Below are 19,752 nucleotides of genomic sequence, written 5' to 3'. Positions count from 1 at the left end.
TGTCCCTTTATTCCTCACGTATTTGATATTGTGACATATGCCTTGGATTTCAATAAACTATTATGGCCATTGCTTGCATTTTTGGAGATGTGTTATACTTGCATTTAGTGAAAGATTATGAATGTTGAAAGAAGAGTCGGTGCCTGAGCTTCCTGGCCAACTGTATATTGTTGTAAAGAATGAAATACACCATTGTGGTAATTGCATTAAACCTCCATGAAGATCTTTGTTAATGAATTTATGGAAGAATCTTAATGTGCGGTCCATATCAACTATGTCTGCATTATGCGGGACAAGAAATTGTGACAAGTTTTCCATTTCCATCTTTATATCAATAACACTTTGCATGAGAAAATTTAAATGACAGCTATAATGAATTTTCCAAAAAAAAAAGGTATTTCAAGAATTCTGTTATTACTGTCACCAAACACAATTAATTATTAATACTCTCAATTGAACCAAGCACACTATAATTTAAATCCAATAATCTACAACGTAATCTATATTTAATAATCTATTACTAAAAATAAAAAATATATAAACCCATGTTACATGAAAACGAGACCATTCGACCAGTAGCTGTGTCACTTTGGTCTGGTATCCTCTGAAAACTGGTATTTTCAATCAAACTGGATTTAGCAGCGGTTGGACCGTCGGAATAGGCCTAATCGCGGTCCAATCGTAACTCAATCCCTCAGATTCCGGCTTCGTTCGAGGGAGAACACCACCCCATTAGACTTACGACGCTCCACGACAAAACCCAGCCATTTTCATGGCCGTCGTCTAGCCTTGTCACTTGCCATCCACCTATGGTTCATGCACGACTTGCGCACTCTTCTTCTTGATTACACAAGTTCCGACGCTGATGGAACTCCCTAACACCACCATCAGATTTCATCGCACCTATACATCAAAAGCCCTATGATTCTAAACTTTGATTGACCGTCGATTGTCGCTGCCCGCCACCACAGTCCTAGTCCTCTTCACGGACAGGGGTGTTTTGGACATATTTCAAACTTAAGGGAGTATTAATAAGTGTTTTTGATGAATTTTAAACATTTAGGGACTAATAATTTTGCAGGTACTGTCCAACCGACAATCCAACGATCAAACTGGAAACCAGACCCTTGACGGGTCATAGTCCGTCTGGTTTTCATAACATTGTTACAAACAAAATTGGATTTGAATGTCCCTTAAATAAATAAAATAAGAAAAGGTGAATCTTTTATTTCTAATCTACAATCATTAGGGTTTTGTGTGACTGTTACATATATTTAGGGTTTAATAAGTTTAACCTAACCCCCCATCTTGATATTGACTATGCTTGCATCATCCTATTATTGATTGCCCTCACATGCTTTTATAGTAAAAAGCATAATCATTAGGGGTATTGGGTATTGAAGTTCTTGACTGAATCATTACTCCTTTACTAGACCTGTGTCATGCAACAGCATCATCCAGCGTTTCGTGCAGTGTGATGATAACTGATGAGATCTCTCAGTTTTTGTCCTCAGACATTTTGTCATGATCCACTTTTGCCCACGTTTTGTTGTTCTAATTGCATATAAGATGTATCCTCTTTTTAAGACATTTTTTATTAGCCCAACCCCCATCTCATAATTATTGCAAAAGCTTCACATTTTTATATATATTAAAGATTATGTTGATAATAATATTTATAAACTTTATTTAATCCATTAATTGAATATTGTATACAATTATCATATAAATTGTACATTTTTAGATGTTTTTAATGTCTCTTTGTCTTTCTGTTTTGTAGTACACAATTATATGGAATTTCAGTAGGGTTATGACCGATTTGGTTGAAAAAGAATAGTTATATTTTCGTCAGGATTTATTGAAAAAATTGTCTCATCTTCCTATCATTCCTTACGAAATATTTAATCTATCGGATAAAAGTGAAAAAGGTAATTTATGTTCGTCGGTCCTTATAGAAATTAGAGACTCGGGCTATTCTTTAACTCGTACTAATGAGAATTTGACTCTTTTTTTTTTTTTTTTTAAATAATGAGTGATAAAATGAAATATCAATTGAGGATTATGATAATAACCCTAATGTGACCACAAGTTTTTTTCCCATAAAAGACAATATCAACCTTATTAATCATATGACCCATTTTTTAAAAAAAATTCATTTAAAAGAATAATTTAAACTGAAATTTGCAATACCAATAAGGTACCTCAAATAACAAACACAAATGAAAAAAAAACACTTCTCAATTGTTTAAAAACTTTGAATGAGGGAGAGACATTGATAATCACTAAGAGGTTCAAAAGAATTAATTGTTTTTTGGAAGCACATTTACCAATAGTATTTAGGCTAATGTGTTTGGTTAAACGGCTATGCTTATGTCATCAAACAATTAAAAACAAATCTAGCCTAATTAATTAATTTAATTAAATCCTAATCTAGGTTAGGGCTATGCCTTGTAATTCGGACCTTTTAAAAATATTTTAGATAGATTGAACGAGAAACGACCTTTTCCCACTCAAGTTTGCTTAATGACACGTTCTAATCCAAAAGTTTTAAATATCATTTTTTTTCACCCAAAATTTATATGTTATTAATACCTAAAATACATTTCACTTTCTCAATCGACATTCGGTGAGTTACTAGAGGTTAGAGTCGACTGAATATTTGTCATCAAAATTAGCTAAGAACAAAAATCCTAACTTTGTCATGACCGACAATCGGTGAAAAATCAAGTGTTGGTGATATGTTTTGTAAAAGAGAACCAGAGGTTCAAATGGTAATGACAAAAAGAAATTTTTGCTATCAAATCAGCTTTAGATAGTAATAAATATAAACTTTGAGTAGGAAACTGGTATTTTAAAACTTTTTGGATGGTAAAATGTCATTAGATCAAACCTTGGGTGAGAAAATGTCGTTTACTCTAATAGATAATACAATTTGAAGATTTTTACCGAGTCAAAATTGCATTAATTACTATGCGAATTTCTATTAGTAATTGTGTAATTTGATTGAAGTTTCAAATAAAACAAAGTGATGTAATATCTTCTTTGACTATCTTGAAATGTGGCTTATTGGACATTGTGAAACTCAAGAAGAAACAACGATGTAGTGTGTTGGGCTTAATTAACTACCCTATCCTTGTGCTTAGCACTAATTAAACCCTATTAATATTTTGATAAGTTCTTAATTACTATACAAGTTTTTGATTGTAGTGCTATTAAAATGGAGCTCTAATTTCCATAAGAATAGAGAGAATGAGGTGATTGGAAGTATAGAGGGATTTGTCGATATAGTTCATTTATTTTAAACCTGCATTGTCTTTTGTGATTGGGCCAAAATGGGCTTTTTCAGGGCCTGAATGACCCACAAGCAGAAAAGAAATATTTATGTATTTAAAGAACTTATTTTTAGATGATAGTACAATGCTTTATTATTTGTTTTTTTTTTATTGTAAATAAAGTTGTAATATTATAAAAATATATAACTCAAAATCTAATTAAATAAATACTGTAGGTTAAAAAACAACTGGCCTATTAGCTCGTTGGTTAGAGCGTCGTGCTAATAACGCGAAGGTCGCAGGTTCGAACCTGCATGGGCCAAATTTTTAAATTTTAATTTTATGGGCTGGTCAAATTTCACGGGCCGGAGAAACTGAACTGACCGTTGGGCAACGGTCGAAACACAAATTTAAAAATTCAAACACAATTGAATAATTTGGAAGTCACCAACGGTCATCTGCTAACCAATCTCTCTGGCTCTCGCTATTCTGCAACTTTCTCCCTCCAATTTTTCTTGCGTCTTTCCTCCTAAATATTTTCACTCTTTTTCTCACTAAATTCTGTTTCTCCCTTCAAATTAATCTGCTTCTTCAGATCTTAGGGATTTGATAACTGCCACTGAAGTTACGAAAAAAGTCAAACAAATGGAGGGTTCCAATGGCAAGAGTGTCTCCTCAAAGCCTTTGTCAATATCAAAACATCTCTCAACTAGTAGTTTGCTTCTCTTTTCCTTCTTGATCTGTTTGTTTGTTGAGAAAATAGTCTGAAAATCAAGGAATTGAATTAATTGTAAGACTTTTTGCATTTTTTATTCAAGAAATTTTGTTTCTAATGTATAGGTACAGATGAGAATGATGAAGTATAAGTTTGCAAAACTCAAAGAAATCAACAACACAAAGCATTTTATGTCACCGACTATATCACAGCTTCAAAAGCCGTTGCTCCAAGAAAAAATTTTAGCTGAAAGGATGAAAATTGTGATACTCATATCCCAAATCCTTCAAGTTTCAGCCTTTTGATGATTCTTTGCACTAGTGATGATTCTCTTTGAAATCTTATGACCTCAAAAATTGTACCTCACCAAGCCCTAAGTTTCTAGGTATAAGCCTAATAGAAGAAGAGAGATAGTCTTAAGGCATGACAATAAGGTCAAAGAAATGAAAGAGAAGCTATTTAGTCTGTGCTTCTCAGAGGTTTTGGTGAAGGAGAGCTGAAGTTGAAGAAAAGAAGAAGAAGAGAAGAGGGGAAAGGAGGAGGAGGAGGAGGAGGAGAAAGAGGGATTTTTGAGAAGGTTTTTGAAGTTTGTTTTTGTATTTTTTGTTTGGGTGTTATCTACTTGGTATATTTCTTCAATGAACTCTCCAACATCTTCTCATGCTTTTCAAGCTATTGAGGGTCTTAAGATAGTGGATCTCCTAAGATTCATGATGGTGTATCGAGGCTATGAGGATGCTTAGGGGTGAAGATAATATCTTGAGAACAATGAGTTTAAGGATTTTGCGAAGATATTTATGGTGGTAGTGAGTTTGTGGGAGATAATATGGGTTTAATGAAGTTAAACCAGACTTTTATTAATGAGGGATTTAAAGAAGAAAGATGGTTGAAGATGTTAACTTTGAAAGTGAGTGATAATTTGGGTGAGTGGTGGAGCTACAGGGTGGAGAGAGTAAAGATTTTGGTGAACTGATAGAACTACAAGCTGAGGAAGTGAAACTAGAGGGTTTTGATCAGATTGTCGAAGATGTTAACTTAGAGAAAGTTGATGAAGTGAATGATAATTTGGTTGAAGTGGAGGAGCTACAGTGGACGGAGTAAAGATTTGGTGAAATAGAGAGCTACAAGCTAGTGAAAGTGAAATAGTAGAGGTTTTGATCAGATACTTGAGAATGATGAGTTGAAGGGACAGAAGAAAAGGTAGAGAAGCTTGAATCTTTTGAAGATAATCAAGAAAGTGAGGTTGTAATGACCGGTTCAAGAAGTTAACAATGTGTGGCCGGTCTCGAAAATGGTTGAAATGAACACATCACTGACATTGAAACTTTCAATTCTGAGAAGAGAGTAGTTCGAAGGAGGGGCTTATGGAGCAATTGAATATCAGTTTCATGCTGTGGTGGTGTTGCTCTACTTTTCGTGGTTAAGGTATCTTTGTTAATGGCTTTTAACCTTAAGAAGAGAAATATTAGAAAGGAAACTCCTCCAATCATTAGGCCTTGCAGTAATGAATCTGGGGTATGGAGAAATGCAACCAGAAATTCCTAAGAGAGAGAGGAGCATGCCAAATGTGTCGATTCTTTTTCGTGCTATCCCCTTGGTTAATTCCATAGTGGTAGATTCTAAAGATACGAACCAAAGCCGAGGCCATCGATTGAGTTGCTAGCTGAATTTGAGGTGGGGAGATAAGTTCTCTCTTAGAAGTTTGTGTATGAAAAAAAGTAGGATTGAAGAAGTGAAGTGAGCAGCCATTCTGTTCCCTTGGACAAGGAGTTGGGTAATTGCAGCAAGGCTCACTCAGTTTCTAGTCATGAAAATTTTCTCTGAGTTCTCTGCCATGAACTCCTTTTCCTATGCTTACATTACTCCTGAGAAGAAAATTTCAAAGAAGAGGTCAGGTTCTATTACAAGCTACCCTTCAATTTTTGTTACTTAGTCTAGATAATTAACTATTTTCCATTAACAGTTGTTTTGTTTCTTCATAGATCATTACTTAATCCCATACTTAAAAGTTTTTTGATTTAGTATAGTTTTATAGTTCTAATTACTTCTGATTAGTGCTATGATTATTCCCTTGAGCTTTTGTAAATGGTTAAATCAATTGGACTTTTGTTGTGTATGTTATAACGGATGTTCGAGATGGGGAGGCAAAGAAGGTGGTTATAACTCCAGTGAGGAGATCAGCAGACTCCGAAACCGCACAATCACATCTCCATGAATGCTTCTCACTTGCAGCCATAGAAACAGCACTCTCTGTTGTTTCCATATTAAGCCTGTTTCCACTGAGAATCATTGCAGAAAATGCTTACTTACTTGTAGGAGCTGATCAATATTGTAGCTTATCCAAACTTACTTTGCCTATCAAGATAATATAATCAATTAATCCCCCCTTCCTTTTATCTGCCCTTTTTACTATTCTCTTTTGTTTCGCTTTTTGTGCATATTTGTCATCTATCAGAGTTGGAATGATTAGCATAAGCTAATACTGAAGTTGGATTGGTTTCAAAGCACCAATGATATATACGGAATGTCTGTGGTGAAGTGGATTCCATGATCAAGCAGATAATGTTGAAAAGAGATGACAATGTTAAAAGTATTGAGACAAGTGGGGAAGACAACACTTGTTTAAGGTGTTATTCAAGCTAAAAGAACATGGTTTTCGGATGTGCTTTTATTAAATTCCATATGCTAGACCACAGTTTCAGTGTTATTTATAAAGTTGATATTGGGGAACATGGTTTTTGGAAATGCTCTCTGATTCATATTTGCTTTAAATCCTATGTTATCTTGAAAAACAAGATTATTACTCATTTCCCTTTGTTTCCAAGTGCTTGATTGACTTTGGGTGGCTACTATTTCTTAAATTATCCTATGATAAATTAATGATCACATAATTCTATGAACTTTTACCTATAAGCAATTTTTTTCTGTTGTAACCAAGGTATTCGGGTCAATTTACGTTCACTTCTATCGACCAACCTCGGAAGAGACTAACGCAATACCCATCGCTACGGTCTTGCCACTTAAGGAAACTATCATATAGTAACCCACTGCTGTAGCCCCGAGATAAATTATGGACAAATATATTACATTTACACTAGAATAGAACATGGGATTGTGGGTTAGACCATTTGCATCCCAATAATCTTAACTTTTAATATGAACAAAGAAGAAATATAAATGAGAACAATAGACAAGATCCTAATTAGTTAATGAATGATGGTGACATTGGTACTTGAATTGGTGAAAGCTTGGTGAAGAACACTAGAAACCTTACTTGCTAAGAAATTACCATTTTTTTTTATCAATCTTTTTCAATTAGTTTTGGATTTTTATGAATTTGCACGCAACCTAGACTTCTTTTCTAAGTAAATATTAGTTATTTATTTAAATTAAATTCAGTTATCATAAATAAGTTTTTTTTTTTTAGATGAACGGGGGTGTTAAAGTCAGCTTACTACATACCTTAACTAATCTTTTAAAACTTTAGAATTATTGGTCTGGTAAGAGTTTTGATAACTATTTCTATTAGCAACTAAAGAGAAACTCGAATTCAGAACCTCTTGAATCTCTTGAGTAATACACTTAAGAGTCCCTATTGAACCATTTAACTATTTAGAGGTAGTTATTTTTATGATATAACAGGGTATATTATAAGATATATTTCTATGCGATCAATTAATATGAGACGATTTATATAATTTTTTAAAGGGCTATTTTTATAATATCAAAATAAAGATGTATATCATAAAAATGTTCTATTATATAAGGAGGTATTATATCATCGTTAAGATGTATGGTTAATGCACATAGTTTTAAGTTCGAATTTTTTAAGCAAGTGACCATGACAGTGGGATGCTGTGCCAATCACTTTTACGCGCAAGCTAATCTAACACAATTTTTATATCATCACGTTAAGTAGATATTAATTTTAAAAGTTAGTAATAATATTATATCGATAGGATTAGAAAGGTTATGTAACAATTAAGGAAAATGTTGGCTTAACAATTAAGAAAAGTTTAGTGCTAAATATTGCCAAAAAATTCTTACTAAATTTGTGGCCTAATTCCTATAAATTTGGATTGAGTAAAAATATTTTTTAAGTGCCATTTTCAAGTTGGTTTTCATCAATATCAACAATTAATTATGAAATTCAATGGCAAGATCTCCATTCAAAAAATAAACAATTAGGAAGCAAGATCTTGATTCAAAATTTAAACCCATCAAATCAATTTTAAAATCACCTTAATCACATCACTCTCTCAATAACTAATTACTATTTTTATCCTCCTAAACATTAGCTAAATAAATTAATTTTTGGCATCCCAAGAAAAAATATAATGAAATATTTAAATAAATGAAATATAAATAAACAAAGGAAATTACAGTTCTACGCTCCATCCACACCTCTCTCTTATTAATTAGTATCATTGTCACTTTATTGCCAAAAAAAGATTCAAAATTTCGTAAGTCCAAATATAAAAGAAAGCCTTTTAGAGAAGATTGTGTGCAGACGTTAAGTGTACTGAGCTAATGATCATGGAAGATCAGTGAAGAAAAAGATACGGAAACTGAAAGATCTTCTCTTAACCCAACTGGGAAAGGAGAAAGCTCAGACTTCTATTTTTTCTATCTCTTTCCGTAGTCAAAGAGTTGAAAAACGGTGAATAAATGAGAAAAACAAGAATTTGGTTGGTCAATTTGCTTTATAAGTTGTTCAGGTAAAAAAGTTGAACCAAAATAGCAAGAGGGTTAAAGTTATTTTCTTTTGCTTTTGTAGTTTGAGTGGTTGGAAAGAGAGAGGAAGTTCGGTTTTTTTATTTGATTGAAAGGGAGGGAAGTGGAAGGCTTTTTTGGTTTGAATTTGAGAAGGTGCGTCGAATCTTCTTACTGTTGGTTGTTTGTTGTGAATATTGTGATTTATCACAACTTTTTTTTTGTTTTTACTTGCACTTTAACTTTAAATTTTGTATGCTGCTTTGTCTCTAATATTTGTTTTTGTATACTTTTCGTGAGTTTTGAACCTTATTTTATAGTAATCCTTTTATGGCATTTCTGTATCTTTCTGTGACATCTTTTTGTCTTGTAATGCAGAGTTCTTCACGAGGTTGTGTCAGATTTTCTTTTCAAAATAACACTTCAGAACCCCCAAATGTTTATCCTTTTTATTTTTTTTTTATTTTAAGGTTTTGATTCCTTTTTTATGATTATATTTTGCTCCATACTGTTCTCATCAGTTCTCTTCTTGCAACCTGTAAAGATTCTACAGATCTTTCAGTCTATAAACTCCACTTGTATCTTTTGATTCAGTTTTTGAAACACATTTTTTTTTCGTTTCTCTCACTTACCCTTCTTTTAAATCCTTTTATTTCTCAATGAACTCCACTTGTCTCATTGTATCAGTGCTTCACATTTTTGTTTATTCCCTCTAGTTGTGTCACTTCAAACTCTACATAAAGAGAGGGAATAATGTTTCTTAACATATTTTAACGTTTTGTTTTGTTTCGTTTCTCTTGTAATCAAATTCATCTTCTTCAGTGGCAACAAATATGGGCAAAGCTACAAGGTGGCTAAAGGGCTTGCTGGGTATGAAAAAGGAGAAAGAAAAAGACCATTTAGAGAACTCATTTTCAGATTCAAATTCAAGTTTCAGTGACAACAGGAAGGAGAAGAAAAGGTTCAGTTTTGGCAAGTCATTGAAAGACAGAAGTGTGAATTCTCAGATTCGAGCCAACATTGCAGCTAATATTCCAGCAAGAGACATGGACTGGCTCAGGTCATACATTGCAGACTCAGAAAGTGACCAGAACAAGCATGCAATTGCTGTGGCTGCAGCCACCGCGGCCGCCGCAGATGCAGCGGTGGCTGCGGCTCAGGCAGCCGTAGCGGTTGTGAGGCTGACTAGTAATGGTAACAGGGCTCTTTCGGGTGGAGGGAAAGAGAAGTGGGCTGCTGTGAAAATTCAGACCGTGTTTAGGGGCTATTTGGTATGTGGGATTTTGTTTTTGATTCATTTACTCGCCACTTTTTGCTTTAATTTGATTTCACAAATAGATTTTATCAAGTGGGTGGTTTTATTTTATATTTCCAATGTTTCTGTTCACTAAGGCATGTTTGTGTTACTGCCAAATAGTTATGGTAAGTTTTTCGGTTCACTTTTTGCTTAATTTTTACTTATGTTGGTGCCATTAAAATATGGTCCCTAAGATTCAAATGGTAATGGAACAGTATAAATGCTCTTTTTACTTTCTATTCTAGTGCTTTTTAACTTTTTCTTTTGCTTGGAACTGTAAGAGTGTTTGATTTGTGTTTGTGGTGGTGCTTTTCTTAATTGCTACTTTATGTCTGTTCTCTAAAGCTGGTTATGGATTATATTTTGTTGGTGAAACAGTACATATGCTTTTATAGAGTCAATGGATTAGTTGGCTACTTTGACTTAGCAGTTAGCCCAGTTTTTCTACTTCTTGTATTCTGGTCCCCTACCCTGAATTTGAAATTTTGAAATTTGAAGTCTTGTTTTCTGAATTGGGTTTCTTTTGTTGCTGCTTACTTTTTGTGAATCATTCTTGTCATGATTGGTGATTTACAATTGCATTAAGGCTTACCCCGTTTGCTGATTCTGCTTTTAAATGAATAGTTCTGCATTTCTGTGTATTTGAACTTCAGTTTGGTTAATTTCAGGCCCGGAAAGCCCTTAGAGCGTTGAAGGGATTGGTGAAGATACAGGCTCTTGTTCGAGGGTATCTTGTCCGAAAACGGGCAACTGCAACACTTCACAGCATGCAAGCCTTAATCAGAGCTCAAACTGCAGTCAGGTCTCAGCGTGCTCGCCGCTCTTTCAATAAAGAGAATCGATTTCAACCAGAGTTTCGACCACGAAAATCCATCGTAAGGATACTCTCCATAGTCTTCCTTATTTAGAGATCGATTTGACTGGAACATTTGAGTCACATTTGAGTGTTATGAATGTTTCCAGGAGAGGTTTGATGAAGCAAGAAGTGAAATGCATAGTAAAAGAATATCTGTATGTCTTGAGAGTCCAATTAATGGATTTGATGAAAGTCCTAAAATAGTCGAAATCGACACATTCAAGCCAAGATCAAGGTCTCGTCGCTACAATGCTGCATTGTCCGAGTGTGGTGATGAGCTATATTACCAAGCAATGTCATCACCTCTTCCATGTCCAGTTCCAGCCCGAATCTCAATCCCCAATTACCAAAAACATCCAGATTTTGAATGGTGCTTCACCGGCGACGAATGCAGGTTCTCTACCACCGCGCACAACACCCCTCGTTTCGCAAATTCTGTTCGATCTAGTGCTCCTCTAACTCCGTCCAAGAGCATATGCGGTGATATGTACACCAGGGGTTATTCCAACTTCCCAAATTATATGGCAAACACACAATCGTTCAATGCAAAACTGAGGTCCTACAGTGCCCCAAGGCAAAGACCGGAACCGGGGGTGAAGAAGAGCCTTTCGCTGAATGAAATTATGGCTTCAAGAAACAGCATAAGCAGTGTGAAAATGCAGAGGCCCTCCTGTATTCAAGTTCAAGAAGGTTTGAACTAGGAAGTGATTGTATTTGTGAGAAGAAGAGTTTGATGATAAATTTGGCTAAGGTTTAATTTTTCTAGCTTTTATGTTAACCGCAAGCAAAACAGGATAGAACAAAAAAAAGTGCTTGTGTAAATTCTTTCAATATTTCTTACTGAATCTTTGCCTTATCAATGAAATGAGAGAGCCCTTCAGTTTATGTTGCAAATGTAATTGGTTTGTTCTTCACTTCACAATTTACAAACCTAGTGCTTTCTTTATTTTATCCTTTTTCTTTGGTAATTTTATGTTTAAAATGTGTTTTTTTTTTTTTTTTTTTTTTTTAGTTTATACTTCTTGGGTTTTATATTATAAGCAAAGGTCCTTAAATTTTAAATGTACAAATTAAAAATTTTTAATTTTTTTATAAATTATTCTATGTCTTGACTAATCTTTGGGTGAGATTAGCATACCCGAGGGATGCTTAGATGAGCAATGCCCTTCCACTTAAAACTGTGATGCTTAGATGGAAAATCGAAACTTAGACTGTACGCCTATTCACACAATCTCTAATTCGCCCTAACTATACCACCAATGGATTTTTCGTAAAATCTTTATTTTGATAAACTATACTCAAAGAATTTGTACCAAATAGACCCTAAATCTTAACTTACGTATTAAAATGTTTCAATATTAGTTAATTTTAATAAGAATATCATCAAACTTTAGAGTAAACAACTTTTTCCCACCCAAGGATTGCCTTAATGACACTTTTCCACCCAAAAAGTTTCAAAATACTATTAATATCCAAAATACACTTCATTTTCTCAGCCAGTGTTCAACGAATTACTAGGAGCTAGGGTAAGAGAGTTTTTGTAGAGTAGAGGACGGTGAATCGAATGGTGATGACTGATTGAATATTCGCTGTTGACTGGAAATTAGCTAAGAATAAGAAACCCTAGCTTTATGGTGGCGACAATCGGCATGAAATCAGGTGCCAAAGTAAGAGAGGTTTTGTAGAGAGTAGACCAGAAGTTCAAATGGTGGTGACATAGAGAATTTTCGCTGCTGGGATCGATTAGAATTAGCTTTTGGTAGTCATTGAATATTAACTTTGAGTGAAAAAATTGTATTTTGAAACTTTTTGGGTGAGAAAGTGTCGTTAAGGCAAACCTTGGGTGGGAAAAGTTGCTTACTCTCAAATTATATAAGAAAAAACTTGAATATCTTATTTATGTGGCAAGGAATTAACTCCATTGGGGCCGCCATTTGGAAGGGGTTATGTTAAATTGAGTAGATAGCTATATTTGGTTGTTTTGTTAAAAAACATTCCTGAAAAAAAAAGTGTCAAACACTACCAATTTGGGGGTAAATTGCCAGGAATAATATTATGTGGGGGGAGGCTGTCATTAAAACATTCATCTGGTAATCCAAATTTTTGTCCAATCTTTGCCCCAAAACAATGGACAATGGGAACGAAAATATCATTTGCTTTGTTAATAATTACAAAACAGCTAATTTGCACAAACAGACAGATTTGTCCATAGTTTTTTAATTTTTCGGACAAAATTGACATGGTTATTATCATTATTTTCATAAATGCCACGAAATATTGGTGTACCCATATTATCCTCACGTATTTGCATATTGTGACCAATATGCCCTTGGATTTCAATAAAACTACAATATAAAAGGAAAAAAAAATTGGGGAAAGCTTGATGATTTGGCATGGGATTGGCCAAGGCAGGTAATTGGGGATTGTTTACTGGCGCTTTCTGGGTCTTCTTTTTGGTGAAAACTTAGAGAGAAAAGTATGATTAGTTTCTACTGATAAATTTGAAACCAGATCGAAGGTTTTGAGTTTGTGGTCTTAGTTTTGGTGAATTAATTATGGTGTTTTGAGGCTTTAGTAAATGATTTTGAGATTGGTATTTTGTTTAAAGCATTTTTGGAGATGTGCTATTACTTGCATTTAGTTGACAAGATATTGAATGTTGAAAGAAGTCAGGTGCCTGAGCTTTTTGGCCAACTGTATATTGTTGTAAAGAATTGAAATACACCATTGTTGAGTAACTGCATTAAAAACTTCCATTGAAGATCTATGTTAATGAATTTATGGAAAAATCTTAATGTGGCGGTTCATAATCAACTATGTAGTATAACAATGGTGTTGTGCTTTCTTATGTCTGCATTATGCTGGACAAGGAATTGTGACAAGTTTTCCATTTCCATCTTTTATGTCAATAACACTTTGCATGAGAAAATTTAAATGACAGCTATAATGAATTTTCCAACCAAAATAAGGGTATTTCGAGACATTTGTTATTACTGTCAACCACACACATTAATTATTAATACATCTCAATTGAACCAAGCACACTAATAATTTAAACCCAATAATTTATAACGTAATCTATCTTTCCAATAATCTTATTACTAAAATAAAAAACATTATATAACCCATGTTACGTGAAAACCGGATCAGATCGACCTGTAGCCGGTGGAATCTCTGGTCCGGTATCCTCTAAAAATCGGTATTTTCATTCAAACCGGATTGAGCAGCGGTTGGACTATCGGAATAGTGCCAAATCACGGTCCAGTCGCAACTCAATCCCGCCAAATTCCGGCATCGTTTGAGGGAGAAAACACGACCATTAGACTTGACGGCATCTCCACGACAAAACCCAGCCATTTTCAGTGGCCTTCGTCACTCGCCGTCCACCTATAGTTCACGCAACTGTCAGACTTCCTTCTTGATTCCGGCAAGTTCTGACGCCGATGGAACTCCCTAACACCACCATCAGATTTGTCAACACCTGTACATCAAAAGCCCCATGATTCTAAACTTTGATTGGCCGTCGATCGTCATTGCCACCACTAGTCTCCAGTCTCTTCACACGACAAGGGTGTTTTGGACATATTTCAAATCTTAAGGGAGTATTATAAGGGTATTTTTGATGAATTTTAAACATTTAGGGACTAAAAAATTTTACAAGATACAATCCAACCGACCGATCCAACCGGTCAAACTGAAAATCAGACCCTTGAACAGGTCATAATCTAGTCTGATTTTCGGAACATTGTTACAAAGTACAAAATTGGATTTGAATGTCCCTTAAAAATAAATAAAATAAATAAAGGTCAATCTTTTATTTCTAATCTACAATCATTAGGGTTTTGTTTTGGTGTGGTTGTTATCATTTATTTAGGGTTTACTTAAGTTTAACCTAACCACCCCCCCATCTTGATATTGATGATGTTTTCATCATCCTATTATTGATTGCCCTCACATGCTTCTTCTAGTAAAAAGCATAATCATTAAGGGGTATTATAGTTTAGAGATTTTTATATTTTTTAGGGGTTTTGTAATTTTGAGGAGATTTTTTTAAATAAAAAAGATAAAAAAAAAATGGTTTTTGAACACTACAGTTTGGGTTTGGTTCGGTTCGAATAAACAAGAATCGAAAATGTATCATACTATACCGTTCTTAAGGGAAAAAAAGAAAAAAAACGAATGATTTTTTGGTTAAAAAAAACTGTAACGTACCATTCAATACGGTTTCACCAATTTGTGTGTCCCCCTAGATGATACCTATTTGATTGGATCGTGTATTATTTTATAAATTAAAGTTTATAACAATAGTTTAATAGAAAATTAAAGATACATTATATTGGTGACATAAGTATATTTGTTATTGGGTTTGTTATATGAACAATATGATGAAAGATTTGAGTTTGAATTCATTGGGATAATCATTGATTGGAATCATATTGATAATTGTCTACATTAAATTTATAAAATGTAAATTAATTTAAATACCCACAGCTTGATCTATAATATTATTGTTAATGATACCTTGATTATATATGTAACTTTATTCTCTCTTCCAATATTCCAATTTTCCATTCAGACATTATAAATAAATTTAATTTTTTTTTTTTTTTAAGAAAAGACAGAAAATAGATGTCTTTTTATAACGTAAAGGTTGACACGTTTCTCTGACAAAGCATGATGAGGTGATGACCGTTGGACAGCTTTTTAACACATGCTTCATGCCTTCATCAGCGTAAATCCAGTCAACACGCACCGTTTCGGTGACTTTTTTAATTTCTAGGTAACTTCAATTTTTATTCGATATTTTTGGTTTATTATTCACTGTTTTTTTGAATTCTATTCGAAATCTGCTATTGAAAAGCGTTTAGAGCATTTGAGGGGTATTTGTCTGAGGTTTATGAAAATTAACTTATAAGCAACAATTACTATAGTCTAAAATTAACTTTAAGCATTTGAAATTTTAAGTAATTACGTGTTTGTTTAAAGTACTTATAAGTGACTAATAAGTAATGACGTGTTGGTAAATGTGGCTTATAAGTATATTTTATTATAAAATTACTAAAAAAATGTATTACATAAATATGGCATACTATGGAATTTTAAAAATTAAATAAGGATATATGGTAATATACTTGGTAAATAGCTTATAAGCAAAGTGCTTATAAGCCAAAAAAAAAAAAGTACCTTCCCCCCCAACTTATTTTTTTTGCTTATAAGCTCAACTTATAAGCTTAAAAAATTATAAACAAACAGGGTCAGCTTAATTTAGAGTTTAAGCAAGTTTGACCAGCTTATAAGCTAGACAACATCTTCTTAAGTGCTGCTATTTATTTTACCTAGTATATTTATATAAATAAATAATATTTTATTAATTTGTAAATATAAAAAATAAATTTTGTATTCAAATCTCAATGACTCATTAAAATAGACTTAATATATATGAGAAAGACTTAATAGAAGAGAGAATTAATAATAAAATGCATGAAAACTTATAATTTATTAAATAAAAATTGGGATAGAGAGTGAAATTTGACTTGTAGATGTAGAGAATCAAACTCACTCTTTAAATTTATATTAAAGAAGAAGAGTCTATTAGACTTTTGTTTTTATCGATAAACTCTTATAATAAAGAGTTGAGCCATATAAAGAGTAATTTGGAGATGCTCTTACAAACTAAACTAATTAACTAAACAAAGTCATGTGATTATCGAGCCTTCTAAGGTTAGTAAAGCATAAACTGAAATTTTATGATATTATCTCATGCCAATGTATCAAGAAAATAAATTGTTGTATCTTGCGGACAATATTTTAATAACCAATATGGGATGAAACCTAGCAAAATGCCCGGGTCTAGGTTGACTGGTTTAACCGATTTGACCACATAGCTCAAATGTGTTCAAAAGTTTGACATCAAAACAAAAACTCCTAAAATTTATATAAGTTCCTAGGTTAGAAATTTTGCAAAAACACCCCAAACACCACCGTCGGTGTGTTGGTAGAGAGAGCCTATTTCTGGTGACCAAACACTCTCTGTCACCATGAAAACACTCCCCCCCCCCCCCCCCCCCCCTCCTCTCTCCCTAACCAAAACTATCTCACTCTTAACTTCTAGGGTTTTAATGAATAGTAAAATTGGTAACCTAACTGGTGAAGCTCCGAATCTCAGTTCATCTAGGGTTTTTAATGAATAGTAAAATTGGTAACCTAACTTGGTGAAAGCTCCGAATCCCAGTTCAATCGGTCAGGCACGATCGGGTTTTAAAACACTACTTGCAGTGCTTTTAACGGGGTCCATAGACAAACCTACATATTGATGTAGTGGTGGTGGTGACCGAGTAATTTTTTCTTTAATTTTATTTTATTTTTTGCCCTGGCTATGTTATATTTGCATTTAAAATTTATGGATTTGACCCTCTAATTTACTTTTCCTTATTTTATATTATTTTTAGGGTTAGCCCCCTTAAAAATTAATTCCTGAGTCTGTCCTGAAGAGTGGGGATGGACGTTAGACTCGCTATATGTTACCGCAATGCCTCACGTGTTTGCAAGGGTTACCATTGCTCATTTTTCGTATATAAAATTCTAAAGAATTCGATAATAAAGTATTTACTTATGGCAAAGTTTGTATAAAAGAATTGTGAAAAAAAAATCACAATTTGATGCTTAACAAAAATAAATTAATCTTATTTGAACCAATTAAGAGTAACCTCTTGGCCTAGGCAATTAATCAACAAATTATATATATTAACTTAATAATCGTTTATCATAATGGAGGTTGGTCAAGGTCCATTGGGCCTTTGCCGAAATGGGCGAGTGGGCTTTAATTTATGGACCGACAAAAAAAATGTAGGGAGGCCAAGTGATGCCGAAATTATGTGAGTCTTATTTTGGTTTTTTCATTTTTGGCAACAATGTTGCTGCCAAAAATGTGAGGGCTGCACAAATCAAAATTATTGGTTTTTAAATTGAGACAAATATTTAAATTTGATAGATGGTGGCAGTAAAAGCACTTATGGGCAACCAAAAAAAATAAAAAAAGTACTTTACGGCAACACTTTTATTGCCAATTAATTGAATGGTGGGTGGTTATAAATTATTGTGACATTGATGATGTCTAATAAAGATTGGAAATTTAATTTATTTTTTAATAGGAAGTTTTGCGTACTTGATAATTCTCAAAGAGAATTATCTATAGTAACCCACGTTGTAGCTCTGAGATAAATTATAGACAAATATAATATTTGCACTCAACGAGAATATAACATGGGATTGTGGGTTGGAACATTTGCATCCCAATAACCTAATTTTAATATGAACAAAGAAGAAATATAAATGAGAAAATAGACAAAGATCCTAATAGTTAATGAATGATGGTGCATTGGTACTTGAATTGGTGAAAGCTTGGGAAGAACACTAGAACCTTACTTGGTAAGAAATTACCATTTTTTTTGTTTTATCAATCTTTTTCAATTGGTTTTGGATTTTTAGAATTGCATGCAACCTAGACTTCTTTTCTAAGTAACACTAGTTATTTATTTAAATTAAATTCAGTTATCATAAATAAGTTTTTTTTTTTTTTTTTTTTTATGAACGGAGGTGTTAAAGTTAGCTTACTATATACCTCACATATCTTCCAAGACTTTGGAACTACTAGTTGATAAGAGTTCTAATAACTATTTCTATTAGCAACAAGGAAGGTTCGAACTCAAAACCTTTTGAATCTTTTGGTTATACATTCAAGAGTCCCTATTGAACCATTTGACCACTCAAAGGTAGTGATTTTTATAATAACAGGGTATATACAAGATATATTTCTTGCAATCAATTAATATGAGATGATTATATAATATTAAAGGGCTATTTTTATAATATCAAAATAAAATGTAATCATATGATAGAACAAACGTTAAGATGTATGATTGGCGCATAGTTTCAAGTTCGAATTTTCCCTAGCTTTCAGATTAAGCAAAGTGACCATGCAGTGGGATGTTGTGCCAGTCACCTTTACGCGCAAGTTGATCTAACAAACTTTTTATATCATCACGTTAAGTAGATATTAATTTTAAAAGTTAGTAATAATATTATATGATAGGATTAGAAAGGTTAGTAACAATTAAGGAAATGTTGGCTTAACAATTAAAAGAAAGTTTAGTGCTAAATATTGCAAAAAAATTCTTACTAAATTTGTGGCCTAATTCCTATAAATTGGATTGAGTAAAAATATTTTTAAGTGCCATTTTCAAGTGGTTTCATCAAATCAACAAATAATTATGAAATTCACATGGCAAGATCTCCATTCAAAAAATAAACAATGAGGAAGCAAGATCTTGATCAAAATTTAAACCATCAATCAATTTTTAAAATCACCTTAATCACATCACTCTCTCAATAACTAATTACTATTTTATCCTCCTAAACATTAGCTAAATAAATTAATTTTTGGCATCCCAAGAAAAAATATAATGAAATATTAAATAAATGAAATAAAATAACAAAGGAATTACAGTTTACGCTCCATCCACACCTCTCTCTTTAATTAGTATCATTGTCACTTTATTGCCAAAAAAAGATTCAAAATTCGTAAGTCCAAATATAAAGAAAGCCTTAGAGAAGATTGGTGCAGACGTTAGAGTGTACTGAGCTAATGATCATGGAAGATCAGTGAAGAAAAAGATACGGAAACTGAAAAGTCTTCTCTTAAACCAACTGGGAAAGGAGAAAGCTCAGACTTCTATTTTTTGCTATCTCTTCCGTAGTCAAAGAGTTGAAAAACGGTTGAATAAATGAGAAAAACAAGAATTTGGGTGGTCAATTTGCTTATAAATTGTTCAGGTAAAAAAAGTTGAACCAAAATAGCAAGAGGGTTAAAGTTATTTTCTTTTGCTTTTGTAGTTTGAGT

General features: G+C 33.1%; 1 protein-coding gene and 1 non-coding gene across 2 annotated transcripts; both read left to right on the top strand.

Moving 5' to 3' along the window:
- The first annotated feature begins 3,522 nt into the window (after positions 1 to 3,522).
- Positions 3,523 to 3,594, top strand: TRNAI-AAU. Its single transcript has one exon. It is a non-coding gene; the product is annotated as a tRNA-Ile (tRNA).
- A 4,918-nt stretch (positions 3,595 to 8,512) lies between these two features.
- LOC116113757 (protein IQ-DOMAIN 14-like) lies at positions 8,513 to 11,576 on the top strand. The gene is made up of 5 exons (XM_031399921.1): positions 8,513 to 8,647; positions 8,765 to 8,856; positions 9,523 to 9,971; positions 10,666 to 10,872; positions 10,961 to 11,576. The coding sequence occupies exons 3-5, from the start codon at positions 9,534 to 9,536 to the stop codon at positions 11,552 to 11,554; spliced, it is 1,239 nt and encodes a 412-aa protein (XP_031255781.1). The 5' UTR covers positions 8,513 to 8,647; positions 8,765 to 8,856; positions 9,523 to 9,533; the 3' UTR covers positions 11,555 to 11,576.
- The last annotated feature ends 8,176 nt before the right edge of the window (positions 11,577 to 19,752 follow it).

This window comes from Pistacia vera, unplaced genomic scaffold (genome assembly GCF_008641045.1).
Source record: "Pistacia vera cultivar Batoury unplaced genomic scaffold, PisVer_v2 Contig69, whole genome shotgun sequence".
NCBI classification, from domain to species: domain Eukaryota; kingdom Viridiplantae; phylum Streptophyta; class Magnoliopsida; order Sapindales; family Anacardiaceae; genus Pistacia; species Pistacia vera.
Note: the sequence above shows the minus strand (reverse complement) of the source record. Positions and strands in the feature narration are given on the sequence as shown.